This window comes from Drosophila gunungcola (assembly GCF_025200985.1).
Source record: "Drosophila gunungcola strain Sukarami chromosome 3L unlocalized genomic scaffold, Dgunungcola_SK_2 000003F, whole genome shotgun sequence".
Lineage (NCBI taxonomy): Eukaryota > Metazoa > Arthropoda > Insecta > Diptera > Drosophilidae > Drosophila > Drosophila gunungcola.
The window spans coordinates 2,168,286-2,188,019 of record NW_026453179.1 but is presented as its reverse complement, the minus strand read 5'-3'; the positions used below and the strand labels follow the sequence as shown (position 1 = coordinate 2,188,019).

Below are 19,734 nucleotides of genomic sequence, written 5' to 3'. Positions count from 1 at the left end.
TAACAAAAAGTAAATAAAACAATAAATTTCAATGGTTTTTTTTTATTTACAATTGATATCTATGTATATGATAGTGCCTAAAAACTAGTTTAATTTCTTTAGCAACAAAACTTCCGGCAAATAAATACGCTTGAGTTTTGACTCCACAAAGCGCTCGTGTTGGGTCTTCAATAGCTCAGCGGTTTGGTTAAAATCAGTCTTATTAAATTGCACCGCCTTCCTGTCGCCAGTGAAGGAAATATTATAATGCCGACACTGATCCTGAAGTCCAGCCGGCGAATCGATTAACAGTAAACGCAACAAGTAAGGAACCGGCACTGTGAGCTGTTTGTTGTTGTAGGCATGCGTGAAAACCTGCAGCAAACTCCTGAAAATGTACATAAAGGATTTATCAAATCAAATTTGGATCAGTTGTGCGAGGTATAATACCTTCTTATTGCCTGCAACTTGGTGGCTGCCACGGAGCATAGAATATGTGGCAGCTGGGGGAATCCCATAAGCACTCTATACAAATTCCTCTGTTGAAAGGCTAAGCATATGGCAAAACAAAGCTTAAAGATCGAATCCTGACGCACAAAATCCGGTAATGTGAGTGCTCGTGCAAAGGACTCGGGGGAGCCGAGATTAAACACCTGATACAGGCTTTCTATATAGCAACGTCGCTCCAATTCCCGAATCGTAGGTTCTTTAGAGGATGCCTGTCCTTCCAACTCATCATAACAGCAGAGTACTCCTGTGAGACACTCCTGCAAATGCTGATTGCATATCTTGGGATCAAACTTCTCGATGGACTCCTCGCACAACCGATAACGACTGTAGGCTAGAAACATCACAATGGGCTCCAGAAGCCGAATTTTTTGGCGAGCGTCGTACATCTGGATGACGATCTCCCGCCTCACAGCTCTTAATCGATCAAAGATGAAATCATAGGCCAGATTAAAGGGTTTCCGGGTGTCTAGGATTATGCTGAAAAGTTCCTGATTAGCTTGTAAAGTTGGCTACTGCTAATAACCAAATACTTGCTCCTTGAGCAGATATTCCACTGTTTTGGTAAGTGCAGCTTCCGTGCGCATTTCCTGGGGCAGTGGCATCTTGGCATCGGCAGCGGAGCGTGTAAACTCCTTGACCAAGACTCCGGGGGTATTCTTCTGGCCATTTTTCAGCTCGAAGTAGTGCAACAGTTTCTCGCGAATGCGCCTTTTTGGTTAAAAAATACTATTTAGTTGGATTTGAATTATTTATATGTGTTACCCACATTTTGGCCTCTCCATCGGGACAAAACCTTTCGCAGGAACCTCGAACTTGAGCCATTTGTTGATAAATACTCCGTGTAACAGATTCCACCCGCACAAACAAACTAGGGCTGAAGACCACTTAAATCAGGGGTGTAGTTAATAAAAACTTTCTTGGGGTCGAATATATTTAATTTTTTTCCAATAAAAGACAATTGATGGGTAGGTTGATCTTGTAAAGGTATTTTGGTCTGGTTTTGGAGAACATGAAAAACATATTCTTTTTGTTTGTTTATAGGTCTTGAAGGTATTTAAAAATTGTTTTTAAATTAAAGTTTTTAGCTAAAACTTTTTACTTCATTACTTTCCAGCCCCCTTGCCCCGTCCCTGAAGTCTACAATCAGCTGTTTGGGTTACCTGGGTTGTCAGGTAGTCTTTGGCTTTGAAATTGTAGTAGATTTTGGTTTCGATTTTTTCTTTCCAGCTCAAAACTATATGTTTTCCCGACATTTTCGAGTCTTTTTCCGAATCCACCGCCATGTTTTTCAAACATTTAGAGCCCATATCCGGAGTTTTCTGTTCAACGGCTTCCACAAAAGCTGTTCCCTAAGGGTGGGAACTCTCCTACCGCTGGTAATCCTCCGGTCAGCTGAATGCAGCCAAAGAGATGATCAGGAGGTGAGGCGTTTGAGCCGGAAGAGAACCATGAGCAAGGTCAGGTACGAGACATGTCTGGAGGGCAGAGCGCAGAACTATCTCAACGCCATTAAAGTGCGGTGGGAGCAGCTGCACAAGACTCCTGGGTTGTTTTCGTATCAATTGCATAAAACGCCACAGTGCCGACGAATACCAGGACATTGGGGTTTCTACACCGAGGTGAGATGTTAATTTGAATTCTTTAGATAAATCCATAAACTATTGTTTTCTAACAGCTCAATGCAGACCGTGCCCTTAAGCGCCGTCGTCCGCAGACCATCGAGAACCTTAATCCCACCTTCAAGCCCACTATGTTCAACTTCAACAAGGTCAATGCTCAGGAGGTAATTATGACCATTCATGATGCCTTCGGCAGTCCTGAAGTCCAGATGATCATCAACAAGAGTCCAATTACCAAGTATCACACACTTATCTGCCCGGAAGTGGGAAAAAAACCATGTCCAAAGGATTACCCGAGATGTTCTGGAGTTCTGCATCACTTTTATGCGAAGTATTGATGACAAAAACATACGCATGGGCTATAATAGCCCTGGGGCTTTGGCCTCGGTAAACCACCTGCACTTTCACCTGCTCCACATGCCCCAGGATCTGTACATAGATCAGGCACCACTAGATGAGCTGGTCGGTGGCCATGTCTATCGTTTGAGTCGAAGGGCACCCACGGAAGCTATCTGTATAGTATTCAACAAAGAAGACAACGCTGAACAGGTGGAGGAGAAGGTTGATCAGCTCTACAAGCTGGCCATGTGGATGTGCCAAAACAATATGCCGCACAATCTGTTCATCACGCAGGATCGGAGAAAGGGCAAAAGCGGTGACGTTCAGGTATTCGTGTTTGCCCGATCCGAATACTGCGTGAACAAGGATTTGGTCGACTTTAATGTGGGATTCTGCGAGTTGGCTGGTTACATTCCGTTGCCAGGTGAGCCAAACACATTAATAGCAATAGAATAAAACTTAAATCGTACAATTCCCTTAATAGATCCAGATAAAATGGAGAATCTTACTGAACTACAAGTGCTCTACAGGATCCGCACTGTCACTGGCGAAGCGCCAAAAGCTGTGTATGAAGAAATAACGAATATTGTCGAAGGTTGCGAACAATCTCTTTGGGACCTTCCTTTGACAATATGAAACAATTAAAATAAACAATCAGAGGCTTCTTTCTAGACTAACTTTACTGATTGTCTTTGTCACACTGCTGCCGCTGCGAATCCTTTGCCCATGGTGGCCTTGGTAATAACTTTAGTGTTCACAGCAATGGAATAATCCACCTGGGATTTTGTATTCTGATTCTTTACGAGCTCCGTCAGCTCTGGCAGCTTGTCCTTGGCCACACTCTCACGTATTGTCTCAAAGAAGGTGATGTAGTGATGTAGGTTGTGACTGGAAGTATAACCTCTTCAATTAATGCTTTAATTATTTAAGATATACCACTTACACCATCAGTAATATTGGGCCCAGTAACTCATTGGTCTTGTAAAGGTGATGCAAGTAGGCTCGCGTGTGTTTCTGGCAGGTCAAGCAGCTGCAATTGTTCATGGGCGGCGAAAAATCCTCCTTGATAACGTCATCAGTTATGTCCAAAAAAGGCACATGCTCCTTTGTATCCTGCACAAAGCTAAAAGTCAACGCCTTAAAATTCATGGAAGCACAATAGGCGTAGGATGTGTCAAACACATCCACTCCCTGGCGGATAAGCTCCAAAATGGTTAAAGGCGCAAAAGCACCTGGCATTATCCTAGGCTTGTCCTCCTCCAGCTGTTTGACGCAGTGCTCCACAATTGGCAGTAGTTTGGATGAATCTAAGGTCGTAGCCGACAAACCATTCGTGTGAAATCCCTCTAAGATGTAACCTCCGTAACTGCCCGCAGGTTGTTCCCGGGCATGCTTGATGGACTGCGTCCGGGCAAAGGTGTTGTATCCACCCACAATAGGAGCCAGCAGTGTGGACTCCACATTTGCCCGGTTTTCATATACGTAGTGCATAAACTTTTCGGTTCTGTCCACCGACTTCTGAACCCGCTTCTTGGCACTCTCTAGATTTGTGTCCGCATCACAGAGTCCCTGGTAGATGTCCGGTTTAAAACTGGCCACCATTTCCATGTAGCGCTCCGGAGTGAGGGACTCCTTACCCCTTCTCGTGAAGAGTGGCTGTATATCCCGATCGTTGCCACCCGAAGGCGTCGTTTCACAGGGATCCCGCAGCAGGAGGATGTTTAAGTGTCCTGGTAATCCGACGTAGTCGCTCAATCCCCGTCCCCCACCAATGTTCCACTGAGCGAGTGCCTCTGCCATTTGGTCCATGGTGGACAGGGTGAACTGAAGCACCTGTGGCTTCCGACTGACATGACTTTCGAAAACATCAGAACTCAGCCACGGAATGCTGCCGCCCTTGGTTGTCTGCAAAAGGAGTGGAGTCCTGAGCTCGGGTCCTGAATCCTTGATCCGGAGTTTTCCCAGGCGGCCGGAATTCTTTTTGATGCTCTCAATCGCGAATTTCATGCCGGCTCGAGTTTTTATTTACCTTAGGAATGAATACTACCACCCGCACGTTTTAAGCGGTCGCCGATAACGATAACCAACAGTGCTGGCTGTTACAGCTAAATCAGCATCACTAGGTGCACCACTTTCAACTATTGTAGCTAGATTTAGCTATTTTTCAGGTACAGAGTGATCAAATTTTAGTTCAAATATATTTAGTTTTTTTGAAAAAAAAACTATTGAAAACTATTTTATTTTAAAGTTTTAATTAAATCCCAAATTCGACTTATAAAATTTAACTTGACTGTAGCAAAGAGTCTGGCAGCCCTGCCACATTGGCGCCCCTGTTCTCCTGTTTCTGTTGTTGTTGTCCAACTGCTCAGTTGATTTCGACTTTTCGGCGTGTTCGTTTTTAAACAGACGCTTGAATTCGCTTTTGGGGGCTTGTTCGCGGAGCTCCACTGGCGCTGAGTGGATGATTTTATGCTGTATGCGCAGCGCACTTGATGGCAATTGTTGTCATTGTTTTAGTTGCTGTGTAGTTTGGAATCGGATGTTCGCTGTCTCCTTCGCACAGCGGTAAAATGTGTGCGTGTATGTTCCGTAGTGTTCCGTTTGCGTCGTTCATTGATTTCCTAATTAAGTTTATAATTAAAATTAATTGAAAAATTACTCACATATGTGCGCTGGCATGTACAGACATGTAAATTGGCTGACCGCGTGTGAAAGCCTATTAAATAAGTTTTGTTATGTACTTACAAGTTCCCCTTGTAAAAACTTACATACATACAAAATAATAAATTGCTTTGAATTCGAAAACGAAATTGTGCCAAAAACATCAGCAGCGAAAGGGGTAATTAGAATAACAATAATGCAGAGACAGCTTTTTTAAATTGATGATTTCCTTGCGGTCGCCGCTGTATTTATAATTAACAACGTCTGCCGCGGCAATTATATTTATTCAAACAAACGACTATAAAAATTCCTTGAATAAAAAAATTCCACTGGAGGTTCTAAAATCTCCTGCTTGCCAGAGTTGCCAACCACCAGCAGCTGTGGCCTTGGAAAGATCGCTACCTGTTCATGTGTTTTACGACCTGAACGAGTCGTAAATGTGAAACTGTAAAAACGGCAATAAAACTTTATGCACATTCCAGGTGGTCCTGCCGAACGCCCAACGATGTGGCAACCCTAGACAAATGAACTGTTTTACCTGCCCAAAACGCGCAACAAAAAATATAAATACAAGAACAAGAGAGAGTGGGCAACACAACGGATAATTTAGTGGAATTTTCAAAAATAGCAAAGCCAGCAACAACGGCGGCAGCCATAATCCCCCAGCGAGAGCACAATAATCAAAGATTAAATCAGGTTTATATGGAAAGGGTTAGCATGGCGCAGGAAGAAATACACGTTTCCTAGCGCAGCAACAACTGCAACAACAACTACACACCTACAACTGATTACACTCGCACCCGAAGAGGAAAACGAGAGAGCGCGAGAGAGCACTGTGTTTATGCGGTGAATTTCGTGATTCTCTAAAAAACGTTAAGTTAATTAAGCGACTCAGTGATGATTATGATTAAAATATAAATGATATTAATTTTTTAATAAACGATCTTATATAAATTCTTAAATGATCTTATATAATTCATTCATATTAAAACACACACAAATGACATTTATGCATTAATTATGAATTGAGTGAACATGATTTCCCATAAACGCAGTGTTCCTTAAATTATGCCCACAGGTCTTCGTGGATTGAGTGCATGAAAAGGACCTCCCATAAACACAGTAACGGAGAGAGAGGAAAAAGAAAACGTCGGCGTCGGCAGAGGCAGCGGGAGAGCGGAGCATAAACGCAACGCTTTCATGTTTTTCGCTCATTTTGCTTTCGTGTGTGTTGCGGCAATGTCGTGTTTTCTTGCGGCGGTGAAAACACTCTGCAACAACAGTAACAACACCAACAACGATAAGATTTTCCGTTTTTCCGTATGGAAGCAGAGAAGCACTAGCGGCATTTGTTTTGAAAGTAAAGCAAAGACGAGCGAGAAAAACGAAATATAAAATAGAGGAAGACGGAAAAGTAACGCCGCTGTCGACCGCGCCTCGCCATATGTGTGTGTGTCTGTTTCTGTGTCTGTGAGCCTACAGCCTGTCTGTGTGTAAGTGGGCGCGAACGTAAGGCCGAAAAGGAAGTGAAAATAGTGCAAAAAGGCCAAGTAATAATAATAATAATAAAATAGGCAAAAAGACAGGCCCCAAAGAGACCAGACCAGTTTCAAAAAGCGCCTATATCCAGGCTCTTCTATGAATGTGTATGTGAAAGCGGCAACAACAACAACAAATAGAAGCGACCACATACGGTGGAAAAGGCCTTTTTTCAAGGAGCGAAAGGCAGTGCGCGAGCGAGCAATAAGAATAATAAATTACACTTTGCTATAATAAGAAAAATTTATACATACATACATACACACGCGGGAGAGGCCCACACACACATGTGTTTTCCCTCGCTGTGAGTGTGGAAAATTGTAATAAAATATGAACCGCAGCAGAAGCAGCGGAAAAACGAGAAAAACGAGAGAAAATTTCGAAATATCGCATGTGCCATTTTAAGCTTTAAATAAACTATAACGTACAGTATTACCCTAAAAAAAAACAATTCAATAAAATGTCCTGCATATCGAGCAACTTTAGCTCCTTCTTCCTCAACTCGCTCAACGATCCTTCAGAGTTTTCCAAATACTTGAGCAATGGCGAGCTCAAATGCACTAATTTTGAGGAATTTCAAGTGTTTGGCTGCGGCGCAGGCGCGCCGTCGCAGCAGCAGCAATTGCAGCAGCAGCAACAACATCAGCAGCAGTATTCCCACACACATTTACCCAATGGCAGCGCAGCAGCAGCAGCGGATTTTCCCAATTACGATGCAACGACGGCGTCGCAGCGGGAAAACTCCTCCGCTGTCAACTCAGGTAGCTCTGTTAATCCCGCACACTACGCCGCTGCCGCTGCCTCTGCCACTGCCTCGGCCAGCGTCGAAACCAGCGTAGCAGCAGCAGCAACAGCACCGGCCTCAAATCCTGGCGCAGGAGCAGCGGGATCAACGCCCCTAACCGCAACCCCCCCGAGCAATCGTTGGCCCACAGCGGTGGCCACGCCCAATGGCCATCAATCCACCGCCTCATCAGCGGGTTTGGTGCCCCAGCACTTCGATGGGTCCTTTGAGTTTATCAAGTATCTCCGCCACTCCACGGATTTCACACCCAGCACACCTAGCACAACTAGCGAAACTAGCTCCTGTCCGGAAAAGCCCGGCAGTGGAAAACCACAGGGAATCCCAGCAGGCACCACACCTCCACCGCCTGCCCAATCCCCAGTGGCCAGTGGTCTTATTGATTTGGACACCAGCACCTCGCAGAAATCGCGCTCTGCCTCCCGCAAAGTGGCCGCTTTATTGTCTTCCGTTTCGCGGGCTTCCAATAGTCTGGTGGACACCAGCTCATCCGCTCTAGATGTCTTTGATCACGACTCGAAGCAGACAATATTTGATCTGCAACAAATGACCTCCAATGGATCCTCAAATTCAAATGAATCCTCGCTGGAGATGCTGGCGTTTCCCAACTCGCACCTCAATGCCTCCAATTCGAACACCTCATCCGAAGGAGCAGCCTGCGGCAGTGCGGGGGAGTTTGGTGGACTGTTAACCGGAGCCAGCTGTTCCTCCTCGACGGCTTCCTCATCCTCGCATGCCCCAAAGCTCCTCGGAAGCTTTGTGATCAAGGAGAACTTCGAGGTGCATCCGTCGCATAAAGTGGAGGAAGGTATATTCCAGCACATGAACAAGCTGCCCTCGAAGAAAAAGGATACGCTGAAGCAACTGGGAGTCCGGTTCACTGGGCAGATGACGCTAACGGACAAATCGATTGTGGTGGAGAACTTCATCAAGTTCTGCGAGGTGAGTTACGCTTCCCAAAATAAAAAGGGGTTGGGTTTCGGAGGTTTCGGGGTGTTTAGCGAATCAAATTTCTCTTGGCCTGAGTGTGTGTAATATTTTAGCGCTCTCTGCTTGCTGCCCATTTCCATATGCAATTTAAATATTTGCGCATATGTATGAATTACTTATTTATTTGTAATGATGGTCGGGAACTGGGCTTTATAAGGGTCTAATTAAGGGTGGCCGTGGGATTACACTCACGATTTCAGATCAGGAGGTTAATTTCCGTTGGAGTAAATAACAGAAAAAAGGTTTTGTTTCTTAACCAATTATATAGATTAATCTTCCTTTTTTAACTAAACAACACACAAAAAAAACTTTAAAGAGGGTCAGCAATTAAAATAACTCATAACACCGAATTACTGATAAGTTACTCAACTACAGGCCTTCATTAAAGGTCAATCTATCATTTGTCTTATCTAACTGATAAAACCGATGATAGCACACAAAAGTATGTTTTAAGGTCAATTTTTCATGTTAAAAAAGCCATTCTTTGATGTCAGTTGTTGTTTAGCGCATATATAGTTATTCAAACCATGGATTCTTAACTTAAATAAACAATTTAAAACAATTTATAAGTTGGTATGAAAATCTTCTGTGAAAAATCTTGAATTCTGTCGGTTTTTACAGATTAAAGGGTAGAGTGGGTAAAATGTTACAAAATAAAGAACTATTGAACATACATATATGATATTAGAGTACATATTTATTACTTTCCCTAAATTAAAATTAACTACGCTTTGCGGGGCAACCCGCCTCCTATATAAAGAAAGTACATACAAAATAGGGATATTCATATTATAAACATGCACCCTATATATATCCTATATCACACACACGGGCGCAATTCTCCCGACACTCACACTCATAGACGCATTCAGGATTCCGTTTGCCCCCCACTCACACAAATGTCATTATAAATTGTAATAACAGGAGCAGTGATGCCGGCGCCGCAGTCGACGTCGACTGCAGCCAACCACAAATTCAGCATACAACTGTAATCATGTGTGCTCGTGTATTTGTGTGAGTTCTAAACACCTATACATGCAGGGGGTTAAACCCCCACCCGCACAAACAAACACACGCAGACACATTTGGCGCCCTTTTCAACACTATGGCAGTCAACCCCAAACACTCACCACGCTCATTACGCTCCGCTTTATCACACACATACACAGACACAGAGTCACATCTAGATTTGTTGGCCACCCATCGCATCCCCCGCCCTCTCACACATACATTTGCCAAACTATGTATGTAGAAAATGGCATTGATGGCATAATACAACAACAACTACTACTGGGGGAAATTACGAAGGGGGCGAAGCAGAGAGGAAGCTAAAAGCCCTCCTTCCCTCTATTACAACTTTTTAGTTCTAAGACGCTCTCTTTTACCTACTTGGCTCGCTAACTCAAAATTGTTGCGCTCTCTCTTCAGCGGTAACTGCTCTCTCTTGGCTCCCACTTTCTCTCTCCTTCCTGAATTCAAAACTTACTTGAAGGCTGAACTACAAAAGTGTGTGTAGTTGAGTGTGTGTGGGCAACCCCCAAAAGCTTGCTATTGAGTAATTGTGTGTTGCCCCCACCTCCACCTCCTCCTTCGCTTGCTCGTCCTTCGACGTCTTCTTCTTTACCCTTAGATTCTTTGGCTTCTACTCCTTGCTCTCATACATACAATCATCAAGTTACTTCGGGGGGGTCTTGGAAATGAAGGAAGGGAAGCGGGGAGACTTTGGACTGTCCGCTAGCTACTTGGGCATGTCCTTTTCCGACTCTCTCGATTTTGGTGTGGTTGTGTCTGTATTTTATCAACACATTTTATACATGTCTCTATCGGAGCGACCGCTATAACAGTGGGTCTTGGCTAAGAAAGCTTATCTTTGAATTTGAAAATAATAATTCTTACAAGAGTTTTAGGTTACAACTTTTAACATTTACATTCTTGGGTAAAAGTTTATTTCACAAATGACTAAAAATTCATTTAAATCTTAGTTTATAAAATTAGATTATGGAATAGTATATATTTAAACCAATCCAAATTAATTTTGCAGTATTACTTAACATTAAATTAAAGAAGAAGGGGTTTTCAAACTTTAATCTATCTTTTAGACGTCTAATAGGAAAAAATAATTATTTTTGAAGGTTTCATGTTATGGAAGCTGGACTATAAGTGAGGCTGCGGATGTGTGAGTCGCCCAGCGGCAGCGTTGAAGGCTACTAAGTGCGCATGCAGTCAGCTCTCCCACACAAGTGCACTCGGTTTTGCCCAACTTTGCGGCCGTGTGTGTGTAAAGGACAGCTTAGTGGATGGAAGGATGAGAAACGAGTAGGGTGTATGGGGGGTGGTTGGGCCAGAAGTGGGTGGGGCCTGGGCAGGTACAATGTCTCGGCTTCGCACAATTTACGCGTACACACACTCATAGAAATGTACAAAAGCAGGCGCACATATGGGGCATTGATTATAATTTTAAATTATACATATGTATGCGGGCGCATACCGATATAACTGTACGTGCTGCATATGATGGCTATATACAGGATTTTAGACTTTATATACATATATGCAGGCACATACATACATGTATGTTTGTATAATTCTAACGCACACATCAAATATTTAGCTTTTGTGCAACGTTTTGTCGCCTTTTGGGGACACACATCACATTAAATTAGTGTGGGTCGTTTTTTTCCAGAATTTAGAGCGCATTAAGAACGGGTTTACCTTAATTAAAAAGAACCCCAAATTAGTTGCCTAATGAGAAAGGTGAGAACTGGGGGAATGGACAGGGGGTGGCGAAATGGGTAGCCCTTAACCCCTTAAAAACCTGTTAGGCGAACAACACACGCACCAAAGAGTGAAAGTGTGAAAATTGCCCCCACTTACACACTAACGCACAGGCAACCCAACCCAACAAACACAGGCAAAAGGAATCAAAAAATCATGCCAGCAACAGCCAAACATTCAGCTTTTGTTGTTGTTGTTTCTCGACACGCACAAGCAACACCCACAACAACAGCAACAGCAGAAAGGAAAACAATTCACACTTGTCTCAATACAAACAACAACAAACCGCATCACACCACAGACAACAACCGCAATCCCGCCACACACACAAACGCCCGAAACACTCGCAGACATCCGCACACCCACACACACACAAGTTCACTACGTCACGCACAAACACAAACCATGTCTGCCAATAAGTTTGCAAAAAAAATGAAAAAGGAAACAAACAAAAAAAAAAAAAAGAAAACAAAAAGCGAACACAAGGAGACGCAATGAAAACAGAAACGGAAAACAGCAGCGAAAGCAAGAACAAAATACCGCAACACATTGCCACTGCTTTCATTCTTTTCCTGTTTCTTTTTTTTCTATCTTCATATTTGTACCCGTTAGTGGTAGTTTACTAGGGTATATTGTAATTAGGAAAGTTGTAACTTCAAAATATGCAGTATTTTATACAGTATTATTATTCTTAAAAATAGATATTCAACACATCTTAAGTTTAAAACGCATCTTTAATCCCTTTGTACTTAGAAAACTCCCATACCTTTACTGTTTAACAACAAGCCTTTTTACTGAACTACCAAGATTTATTCTAATCGGATGAATATTATAGTCCTTGGAGAAACCCCTAAAAAGTATGCAACAAATTCGTCATAAACGGTAAAACCTGAGGCATTTTTATTTTATTGTATTTGTTAAATGTGACCCAAAGCATACCTTGCTTTGGTCTTTATTTGACAAAAAAAATTCAGCTTAAATGATAAAAAAGTTTTACTACGTTAACTTTTGGCTTGAAATAAAATATTTCAAATCGCAACCTAACTTTTTTTTCAAATTTCAGGGTACCTCGTGGTTCGAAATACTCTTGGTATTGTAATTTTTTTGTGCTTTTCGACTGTAAAACAGTTGAGTGGCCATGGGCGTCTGAAAGAGGCAGATGGCACACCACGGCTTGACAGCAGCAACAGCACGGCACTGGCCCCCAAAACCATGATGATATGCGTCACACCCCCAAACCGGTCTTGCCCCCGCATAGTTGCTTGTTAATGAGACACCTAAAGAAGTGGCCAGGTGTCGGCTGACTGTCAACGCTGAAAAAGAGAAACACACGACAGGGTGTAGTGGATGTCAGCCCGTGTGAAAGGACTTTAAAGTTCTCGCTTACTATTTCCCAAAAGCAAGATGGCACGTCACTCCTTTTTGCTCTATTGATTTTTAACATAATCAAAACCCAAAATGTATGCACACACACATACAGACAGAGAATACAGGAGCTCCGTCAGCAAATCGCATGTGTGAGAGACCCTTTTTGGGGGGTGGTGGGTGGCAACCCTGGGTGGGTGGAAGCCCTGATTATGAGGATGTTGATAAGTTCCGACGACGAACGGAACTGAACTCTCTGCTCTGCCGAAGACTTGCCCTCACACAGACGTCCATTAAGCCTACCATCTAGCTAACGCACACACTCTGACAAAATACAGACACTCTCAAACACACTCACACACACAGGCACACAGGCTTTCATGGTAACCCTTTGAAAAGGGGGGTCCTTTGCAAATATCCCAGGACCCCCCGTCCTTTTTGGGGGAAAATGGCTTCATTGAAAATGTTGTTTGCTTTTCTATTTGGGTTTGCTTTGCTGCCTTTTCTGCTTCCTTTTTCGCTTCGCCCTATTCTATATTTTTACACTATAAAATATACATTGTAAGGGTGTGAGCGTGTGTGTGTGTGTGGAGCTTTTGCTTTGGCATGTTATTCAGCCCCATTTCCCCACCACACCCTTTTATGCCCTCAACCCAACCATCGTCCTTTGCAAGTTTTTGGCTTTTGTGTAAAATTTTCGTTTTAAACTTTTGCGTTGTACACGAATTATAAGTTTTGATTAGTAGTGGGCAAAGTTTTCTCTCGCATGTGTATGGGTTTTGGGGGTTGGGTGAGGGTCGGTTTTTGGGTTTTCCTGAACATATATACTACATTATGTAACGCAAATACATATGTGCAGTCATAGAATTTGACGTCAATGAATACACACACACACACACACACACACACACACACACATTTACCGTGGAAAACAGCCTAAAAGTCGAGGAAATTATGCTAAAAAGTGGTGGGATGGGGGGTGGGTTCTAACATGAAAGGTGTAAGCTGGTTTAAAACTAATGGAAGGGTTGTCAGGGGAGGAGTGTTAAGAACCAGTAAAACCGGAATGTCTGGAAAATTACTTTTCAACTAGAGTTGAATTTCTAATTTAATTTTCTGAAAATTAAATTGCATTTCCACTTTATAGTCTCCAAATTTTTGTAAATGCCAATATATGCATATGAAGTTTATTTATAATTAAATAAACAATTTATTAACAAGTTGAGAAAAAAAGAAAGCCATTTGAAAATGATCTTATTTTTACATGTGCGACATTAACAGAAAAAAGCCTAGAGAACCAAGTTTTTTTATTTTCTTTTTTATATAGGTGATATATGAGATGTTAGATATTTCTGGGGAAAAAGTTGAAGTTGCAAACATGCTCTTAATTAAATGTACCCTTTTATTAACTATCCCCAATAGGAATACGATATCAAGGACCACAGACCGTGGCTTTCGCTTAACCAATGTGGTCTAAATAAACCCGAGCAGATCAAATTCGCTCGATATTTGGGCCAGGGACTGCCGACGTTCACGCTCTTCTGCATTTATAGCAATTTTAAGAATCTGTTCTGCACCAAACGCACGGAAATGTGAGTATCATCCTCTGCCCCCATAATTGAATATCCTGACGAACTTAGAGAAGCCTAAAAGCATGCTATTATAATTAACAAAAATATCCTTTTTTTTGTAGCTACACGAAGGACGGCTACAATCTGCCTTACATACTCGACAAAACCAAGCGCTTCCTGGCCAACACAACAGCTGGTAAGTGAAATCTATATCTAAATATAGATGGTAGATATATCCCCCTAGATTCCGCCATCCCCGAATCCCGTGTAGTGCAAATGCAGCAGCAGGCATCATCAACCGAAAATGTATTCAGGCAGAGGAAAATTAATAAAAAAGCGAGACATGAAAGCCGAGAGGCAAATGTGCTAAATTTTAAAAATACACTTGAAACTAGAAGTGCTTACATTCATGTTTATGTTTTTTTCTACTTTGCACTTCTTATTTCTATTTCTATTTCGTGCACTTTTCATTTTTTTTCTACAGCAAAAATAATAAAAGAAAACCTACAATTTGGCCTGCCTATTTTTGCAAAATTTTGTAAAATATTCAATTTAGTCTTCGCGCGCTCAAAAAAACGAGAAAACTATTTTAATTTTTGACTTCAATTTTTTTGTGTTTCCTCTTTCTTCTTCTTTTTCCAACGCATACGCTTTCAATCACTAGGCGACAATACCAACAACAATATCACCAACAACACCAGTAACAAGACCAACAACAACACCAGTACAACAACAACATCTACACCGGTCAAACAGACACCACAACAGCAGCAATCCGAGCAGGAACTGCTGGCACCCAATTCACCTGCAACACCGAAACTTGCAGCAGCAGCAGCAGCCGCAGCAGCAACGGCAACACCAGGAGCAACATCGGCGTTGGGAGCCGCAGCGCCCACACAGACAGTGCCACGCACAAGGCCTGCCACGCCCACAATGCCAGTAGGAGTGGCAACTGGAACGCCCACCACCCCACAACAGCAGCACCTGCACCAGCAACATCAGCAACAGCATCAACAGCAACAGCAGCAACATCAACAACAACAGCAGCAACATCAACAACAGCAACAACATATGTTGCCACATCCGCACACGCATCCGCATCCGCATGCCCAGCATTCGCATCCGCACACGCTACCCCACTCACATCCGCACCATTTGCAGCCCGGAACGCCAACGCGCAGTTCGCATCCCCAGCTGCCCCATCCGCATCACTATCCCCCATCTCCGCATCCACATCCCCACCATCAGGCAGGGCATCATGGTCATGGACATGCCCATCATTTTGCCTACGCTCATGGTCATCCGCATCCGCAGCAACATCATCCGCACTACTATCCGCATCCGCACGCGCATGTCCAGCATATGGCGGCAATGGGTTATCCGGGACCACCACAAAGCACACAGCCGGCAGCTGGAGGAGGCGGTGGAGGAGGAGGTGGAGGAGGAGTAGGAGTTGGTGTTGGTGTTGGAGGAGCTGTGGGCGCAACAGGAGGCGCAGGCGGATCTGCAGGCGGAGTCGGAGGTGGGCTGCCGCCCACGGCCATGTGAGATTGGGGTCGGCGTGGCGCCAAGGGCAGCGGTGGTGGCGCCACCTGTTGACACTCGTAGGCTGTTGCAGAAGGACATGGCAAGGATTCAGGATTTCAGCTCACCACCAACCCGTCATCCTCCCATACTGTCCTAGTTTATAGTTTTCCGTTAATGTGCATCGTCATACTATATTTTGTAATGTGCTCCTCGTTTTTAGTTTATGTTTCGTTTATTTTAGACTAATTTTACACAAGCTTTTTGCCAAATTTTTATAAAACTATGCAAATTTTGTATTACGTTTGACGACGATAAAAGAATAATTGTTGGACAACGATCGATCATTACTCCAAAACTATGCAATGTTATTCCTTGAAAAGAGATTATTACATTTACACACACACACACACACACACATCACACTTTTACACACTCACCAACACGAACACACGAGTATAGAAAATCATGCTAATGCTATTTAATATGGTAATAATATATATAAATATATATTTTAGTAAGCCAAGAACAAATGATATGTATGTTAATGTAAAACCAATCCTAACTAAACACGACATACGATATATATGGAAATTGTTTGCGAACCCAGAAAATATATACACACCTAGCAAGAAGCGATTGAGAGAAAATCGATTTGTTGTTGTTTTGTTTTTACTTGAGATTTATTGCCTGCGTCGCGACTCTGCATTTGCGCTAAGCCAATTAATAAAGGGGAAAACTTTCCTTTTCTATGGTCTTGCAATTGAAGAGCGATTGCAATATTGCAATAAATGCTTTTAGTTTTCCTTCACCTCGGGGACATTTAATCATCGATCAGTGCGAGCTTTAAAATCGCCTTTGACTTTCAGAGAAGCAGATTCCGTACTTAGCTTCGATTTGGTAAAATATTTTTCTAGAACATATGGAAAACGTTAAAGACAACATGCAAAATTTTTAAAAGGTTATTTATTATTGAAAAATGAATTACAAAGATGTTTAAATTACTTTTATAAAATACATTTAAATTAGTTTGTTTTTTGTTTTGAGCAACTAAAGTGAAAACATTTTTTTTACATTCTAATTTGTTAAAAGTATAAATAGCTATTCTATATGTTATTTAAAATTGTTAAATATATCTACAAAATATTGATTTATTTTTTCATTGACGTTATTCTTTGTTGCTTTAATTTGTTTCTAAATTGTTCCTGAGCTCAGGGGCGATTTTGATTAAAAGACGACTTTCACACCTCTTTGGAATATGGCTTCCTGAGTGTGTTGGCATTACGATTCTCTCTTGTAGACCTCAAAAACATGGCGGCGGCCAACGATGGCTCCCTGGAGTTCGCCAGCAGCAGCGGAGGCAGCGGCAGCGGCAGCAGCAGCAGCAGCAACACTAGCAACAGCAACGCCAATATCGGCAGCAACAGCAACAGTAGCAGCAGTGGCAGCAGCAACGCGGTGGCAGGATCGGTGATCAATCCAAATCCGGTGGCCATGCCAGCGGGTTATGTGACGGCTTCGTCGGCGCAGCAGCAACATCAGATGGCCATGGATCCGCGCTATGGATGTGGAGCTCCGCCGGCACTGCTGCCGCCTCCGCCGATTCCGGCATTGGGTCCACCACCCAGATCCTTGGAGCAACTCATAATCTACGAGAATTTCGACGTGCACGAGACGCACCGGATCGAGGACGGGGTTTGCACTCACATTAGCCGCCTGCCGCCCAAGAAGCAGGAGATATTGAAACAGTTCGGTATACAGAGTAGTAGCCAGCAATGTCTGAGCAATTATGAAAAGTACATACTCATCGAAAACTTCATCAAGTTTTGCAATGTGAGCAAAAGTGTATCGAAAGCAGAGATCAGGAGGCATCCACTATAGTCTAGCGGAGATTTGTTCTTTGGCCCCCCAAATTGGCGTTCGAAACATTGGCACTCCATCTATGTAGATATCCAAATTGCATCCTCATCAATAATACCAGAGCAATGAACAAAACTCTTGCCAGTCCTTAACATTAAAATGCTCTTAACGTATTTGTCCTTCTTCTATCCCGGATTTTTTTTTTTTTTTGTTTTGGTAACTTTTATTTCAACAGGAATATCAGATATCCGATCATCGACCCTTTTTGGACTTCCACGAGAGCGCTTTATCCAAATGTGAACAACTTAAATTTGTACGATATCTGGGCCAGGGGCTATCCAATCTGACGCTAAACAAAATCTATGTGGCCTTCAAGGAGCTGCTGGGAAATGGGAGGCCCGAAAAGTGAGTCATTGATTGTGTTGATCTTGGCAAGAAGTGGTTAATTCGACGAGTTTTTTTTACAGGGCTAGCATGGAGGGCTATAATCTAGACACTTTGTTGAAGAAGAAGCGGAAAAATCTATATAACCGTATGCATGCCGCTGGTAAGAATTTAATCCTTAAACTGATAAAACTTATATACGTATTTAAAAAAAAATTAATACATATTGTAATAACAATATCAAATATACATACATATGTATATTTTAATTTAAAATTTAATTAATGATAAATCACAATGAATTTTAAATTTGTTCAGACCAACGGTAGTTAGTTTTAAATTTATATTTTTCAGTGCAACAAATATTATTTTGATCAAATGTTTTGTGTATTACATTTTACAAGTAGAAAGCCCCCTGAAAATTTGCTTGAAATTTACAAAAATATTCCGACTTGAAAAATTGTAGCATGAGTCGATAAATATTGACCGATTAAACATTAACTGACCTCTACAATGCTTTTTCCGAGATCGCGACAGACGGACTGATAGAACGACCTGAGAATTTGTATACCGGTTATATAATTTTTAAACAATACAATAAATCATCGTTTTTGAAATCCATATCATTCAATGTGTTTCTTTCTTTCTTACAGCCCCCAGCATTGATTTAACTTCCTACGAGTCGGCCCAGCATAATTCCCAAGCACACCTGGCCACGCCACGCCCCCATCACGCCTTCGCCGCCCTAAATTCGGCGACGCAGCGTAGCGAAGTATGCAACGAATTGACGCACACGGGCTTGCAATACAGTTACGCCGGACCCCGGTAAAAACTGGCTTTACCATTAGCCCCATCCAAAATCTGCAATCCTGGAAACAGATCAGACGAGAACCCTTATATACATATACATATACTTCTTCCTGGAACTGGACCAGTAACTGTTGTGTCTTCGAAACATAAAAAGAATGTAATTTAATCGCCGCGAGCGAAATCATTGAAAACTAAGTGCTAAATTCAAAGGGGGGACAATCAGAGGTTCCCAGATGAAAAATACCAGACACTAGTAAAATTAGCCTAAATGTTAACAAAATTAAAATTAAATCGAATGAAATTCAATTAAGTCAACCAGAAATCAACACGCAACAGGCAGGAGAAAGATTAGTTTAAGCCAAAAACAGATATTTATACGCAAAAGGTAACCATATACAACATATACATATTACGAATATATATACACATAAATATATTTCTGTAGTTGCCATAGCGCTTAGGGTGCAGCACACTTCCACATGGCCAAATCCTGGCCAGGACTATACAAACATATTAGCTTCGGTTTCCTTCCAGTCATTATCCCGAAAGCCCCCAAAAAGCCGCATTAGTAGTAGCCCTTAGTTCATAAGCGACAACACCAAAATTGAGAAATCTAAATCAAAGACCTCCCAATGAAAGTTCCCTAAATACGCATACTAAGTAACTTGTAGAGCCTAGTTGTTAAGACGAGAGACAAATTTTTAGCATAGAACTGGCGAGCGGCACACGACGATTAACAAACTAAATATTCCTATATACAATATACATATTATATACAACAAGCAGCATCAAATTCAAAGTGAATATACGCAAAAATCAAATGCAAAGAGGCAGAAATACAACCAAAAAACATAGCAATTGTAAATGATATATACCAAATATATTCTATACGAGCAAAGGCAAAACAACTCAAGGCGTTTTCTTTACGTTACCCAAACTGTTTATTTACGTGTTCTATTCAAATTTTTCACTATAGGTACATATAAGGTATATATATTTAGCTTAA

At 42.2% G+C, this 19,734-nt stretch overlaps 4 protein-coding genes across 12 annotated transcripts; 2 read left to right on the top strand and 2 right to left on the bottom strand.

The window, feature by feature from the left end:
- Positions 1-26: 26 nt before the first annotated feature.
- On the bottom strand, positions 27-1,596 carry LOC128258870 (SAC3 domain-containing protein 1). 2 transcript variants are annotated; one of them, XM_052990841.1, is made up of 4 exons: positions 1,256-1,596; positions 1,020-1,197; positions 430-966; positions 27-367 (listed from the first exon to the last, which is right to left on the bottom strand). In XM_052990841.1, exons 2-4 carry the CDS (start codon positions 1,154-1,156, stop codon positions 85-87), a joined length of 957 nt encoding a protein of 318 aa, XP_052846801.1. In that variant the 5' UTR covers positions 1,157-1,197; positions 1,256-1,596; the 3' UTR covers positions 27-84. The 2 variants fall into 2 exon arrangements, with proteins under 2 accessions (XP_052846801.1, XP_052846800.1); XM_052990840.1 differs by having other exon boundaries at positions 1,024-1,197; positions 1,256-1,594.
- Positions 1,597-1,603: 7 nt separating this feature from the next.
- Positions 1,604-3,129, top strand: LOC128258868 (GDP-D-glucose phosphorylase 1). Its single transcript, XM_052990838.1, is given in 5 exon segments — positions 1,604-1,661; positions 1,717-2,108; positions 2,165-2,377; positions 2,379-2,871; positions 2,932-3,129. Coding segments are annotated over 4 exon segments (1,239 nt in total). The 5' UTR covers positions 1,604-1,661; positions 1,717-1,727; the 3' UTR covers positions 3,084-3,129.
- On the bottom strand, positions 3,110-4,549 carry LOC128258866 (queuine tRNA-ribosyltransferase accessory subunit 2). Its single transcript, XM_052990836.1, has 2 exons — positions 3,391-4,549; positions 3,110-3,335 (listed from the first exon to the last, which is right to left on the bottom strand). Exons 1-2 carry the CDS (start codon positions 4,452-4,454, stop codon positions 3,143-3,145), a joined length of 1,257 nt encoding a protein of 418 aa, XP_052846796.1. The 5' UTR covers positions 4,455-4,549; the 3' UTR covers positions 3,110-3,142.
- Positions 4,550-4,701: 152 nt separating this feature from the next.
- Positions 4,702-19,579, top strand: LOC128258860 (uncharacterized). Of its 8 annotated transcripts, none has more exons than XM_052990826.1 (8): positions 4,702-5,021; positions 6,187-8,391; positions 14,002-14,171; positions 14,273-14,346; positions 16,975-17,507; positions 17,770-17,939; positions 18,002-18,081; positions 18,572-19,579. In XM_052990826.1, the coding sequence occupies exons 2-8, from the start codon at positions 7,108-7,110 to the stop codon at positions 18,745-18,747; spliced, it is 2,487 nt and encodes an 828-aa protein (XP_052846786.1). In that variant the 5' UTR covers positions 4,702-5,021; positions 6,187-7,107; the 3' UTR covers positions 18,748-19,579. The 8 variants fall into 8 exon arrangements, 7 of the variants coding, with proteins under 7 accessions (XP_052846786.1, XP_052846783.1, XP_052846785.1 ...); XM_052990823.1 differs by having other exon boundaries at positions 5,591-8,391; XM_052990825.1 differs by having other exon boundaries at positions 4,702-5,027.
- The last annotated feature ends 155 nt before the right edge of the window (positions 19,580-19,734 follow it).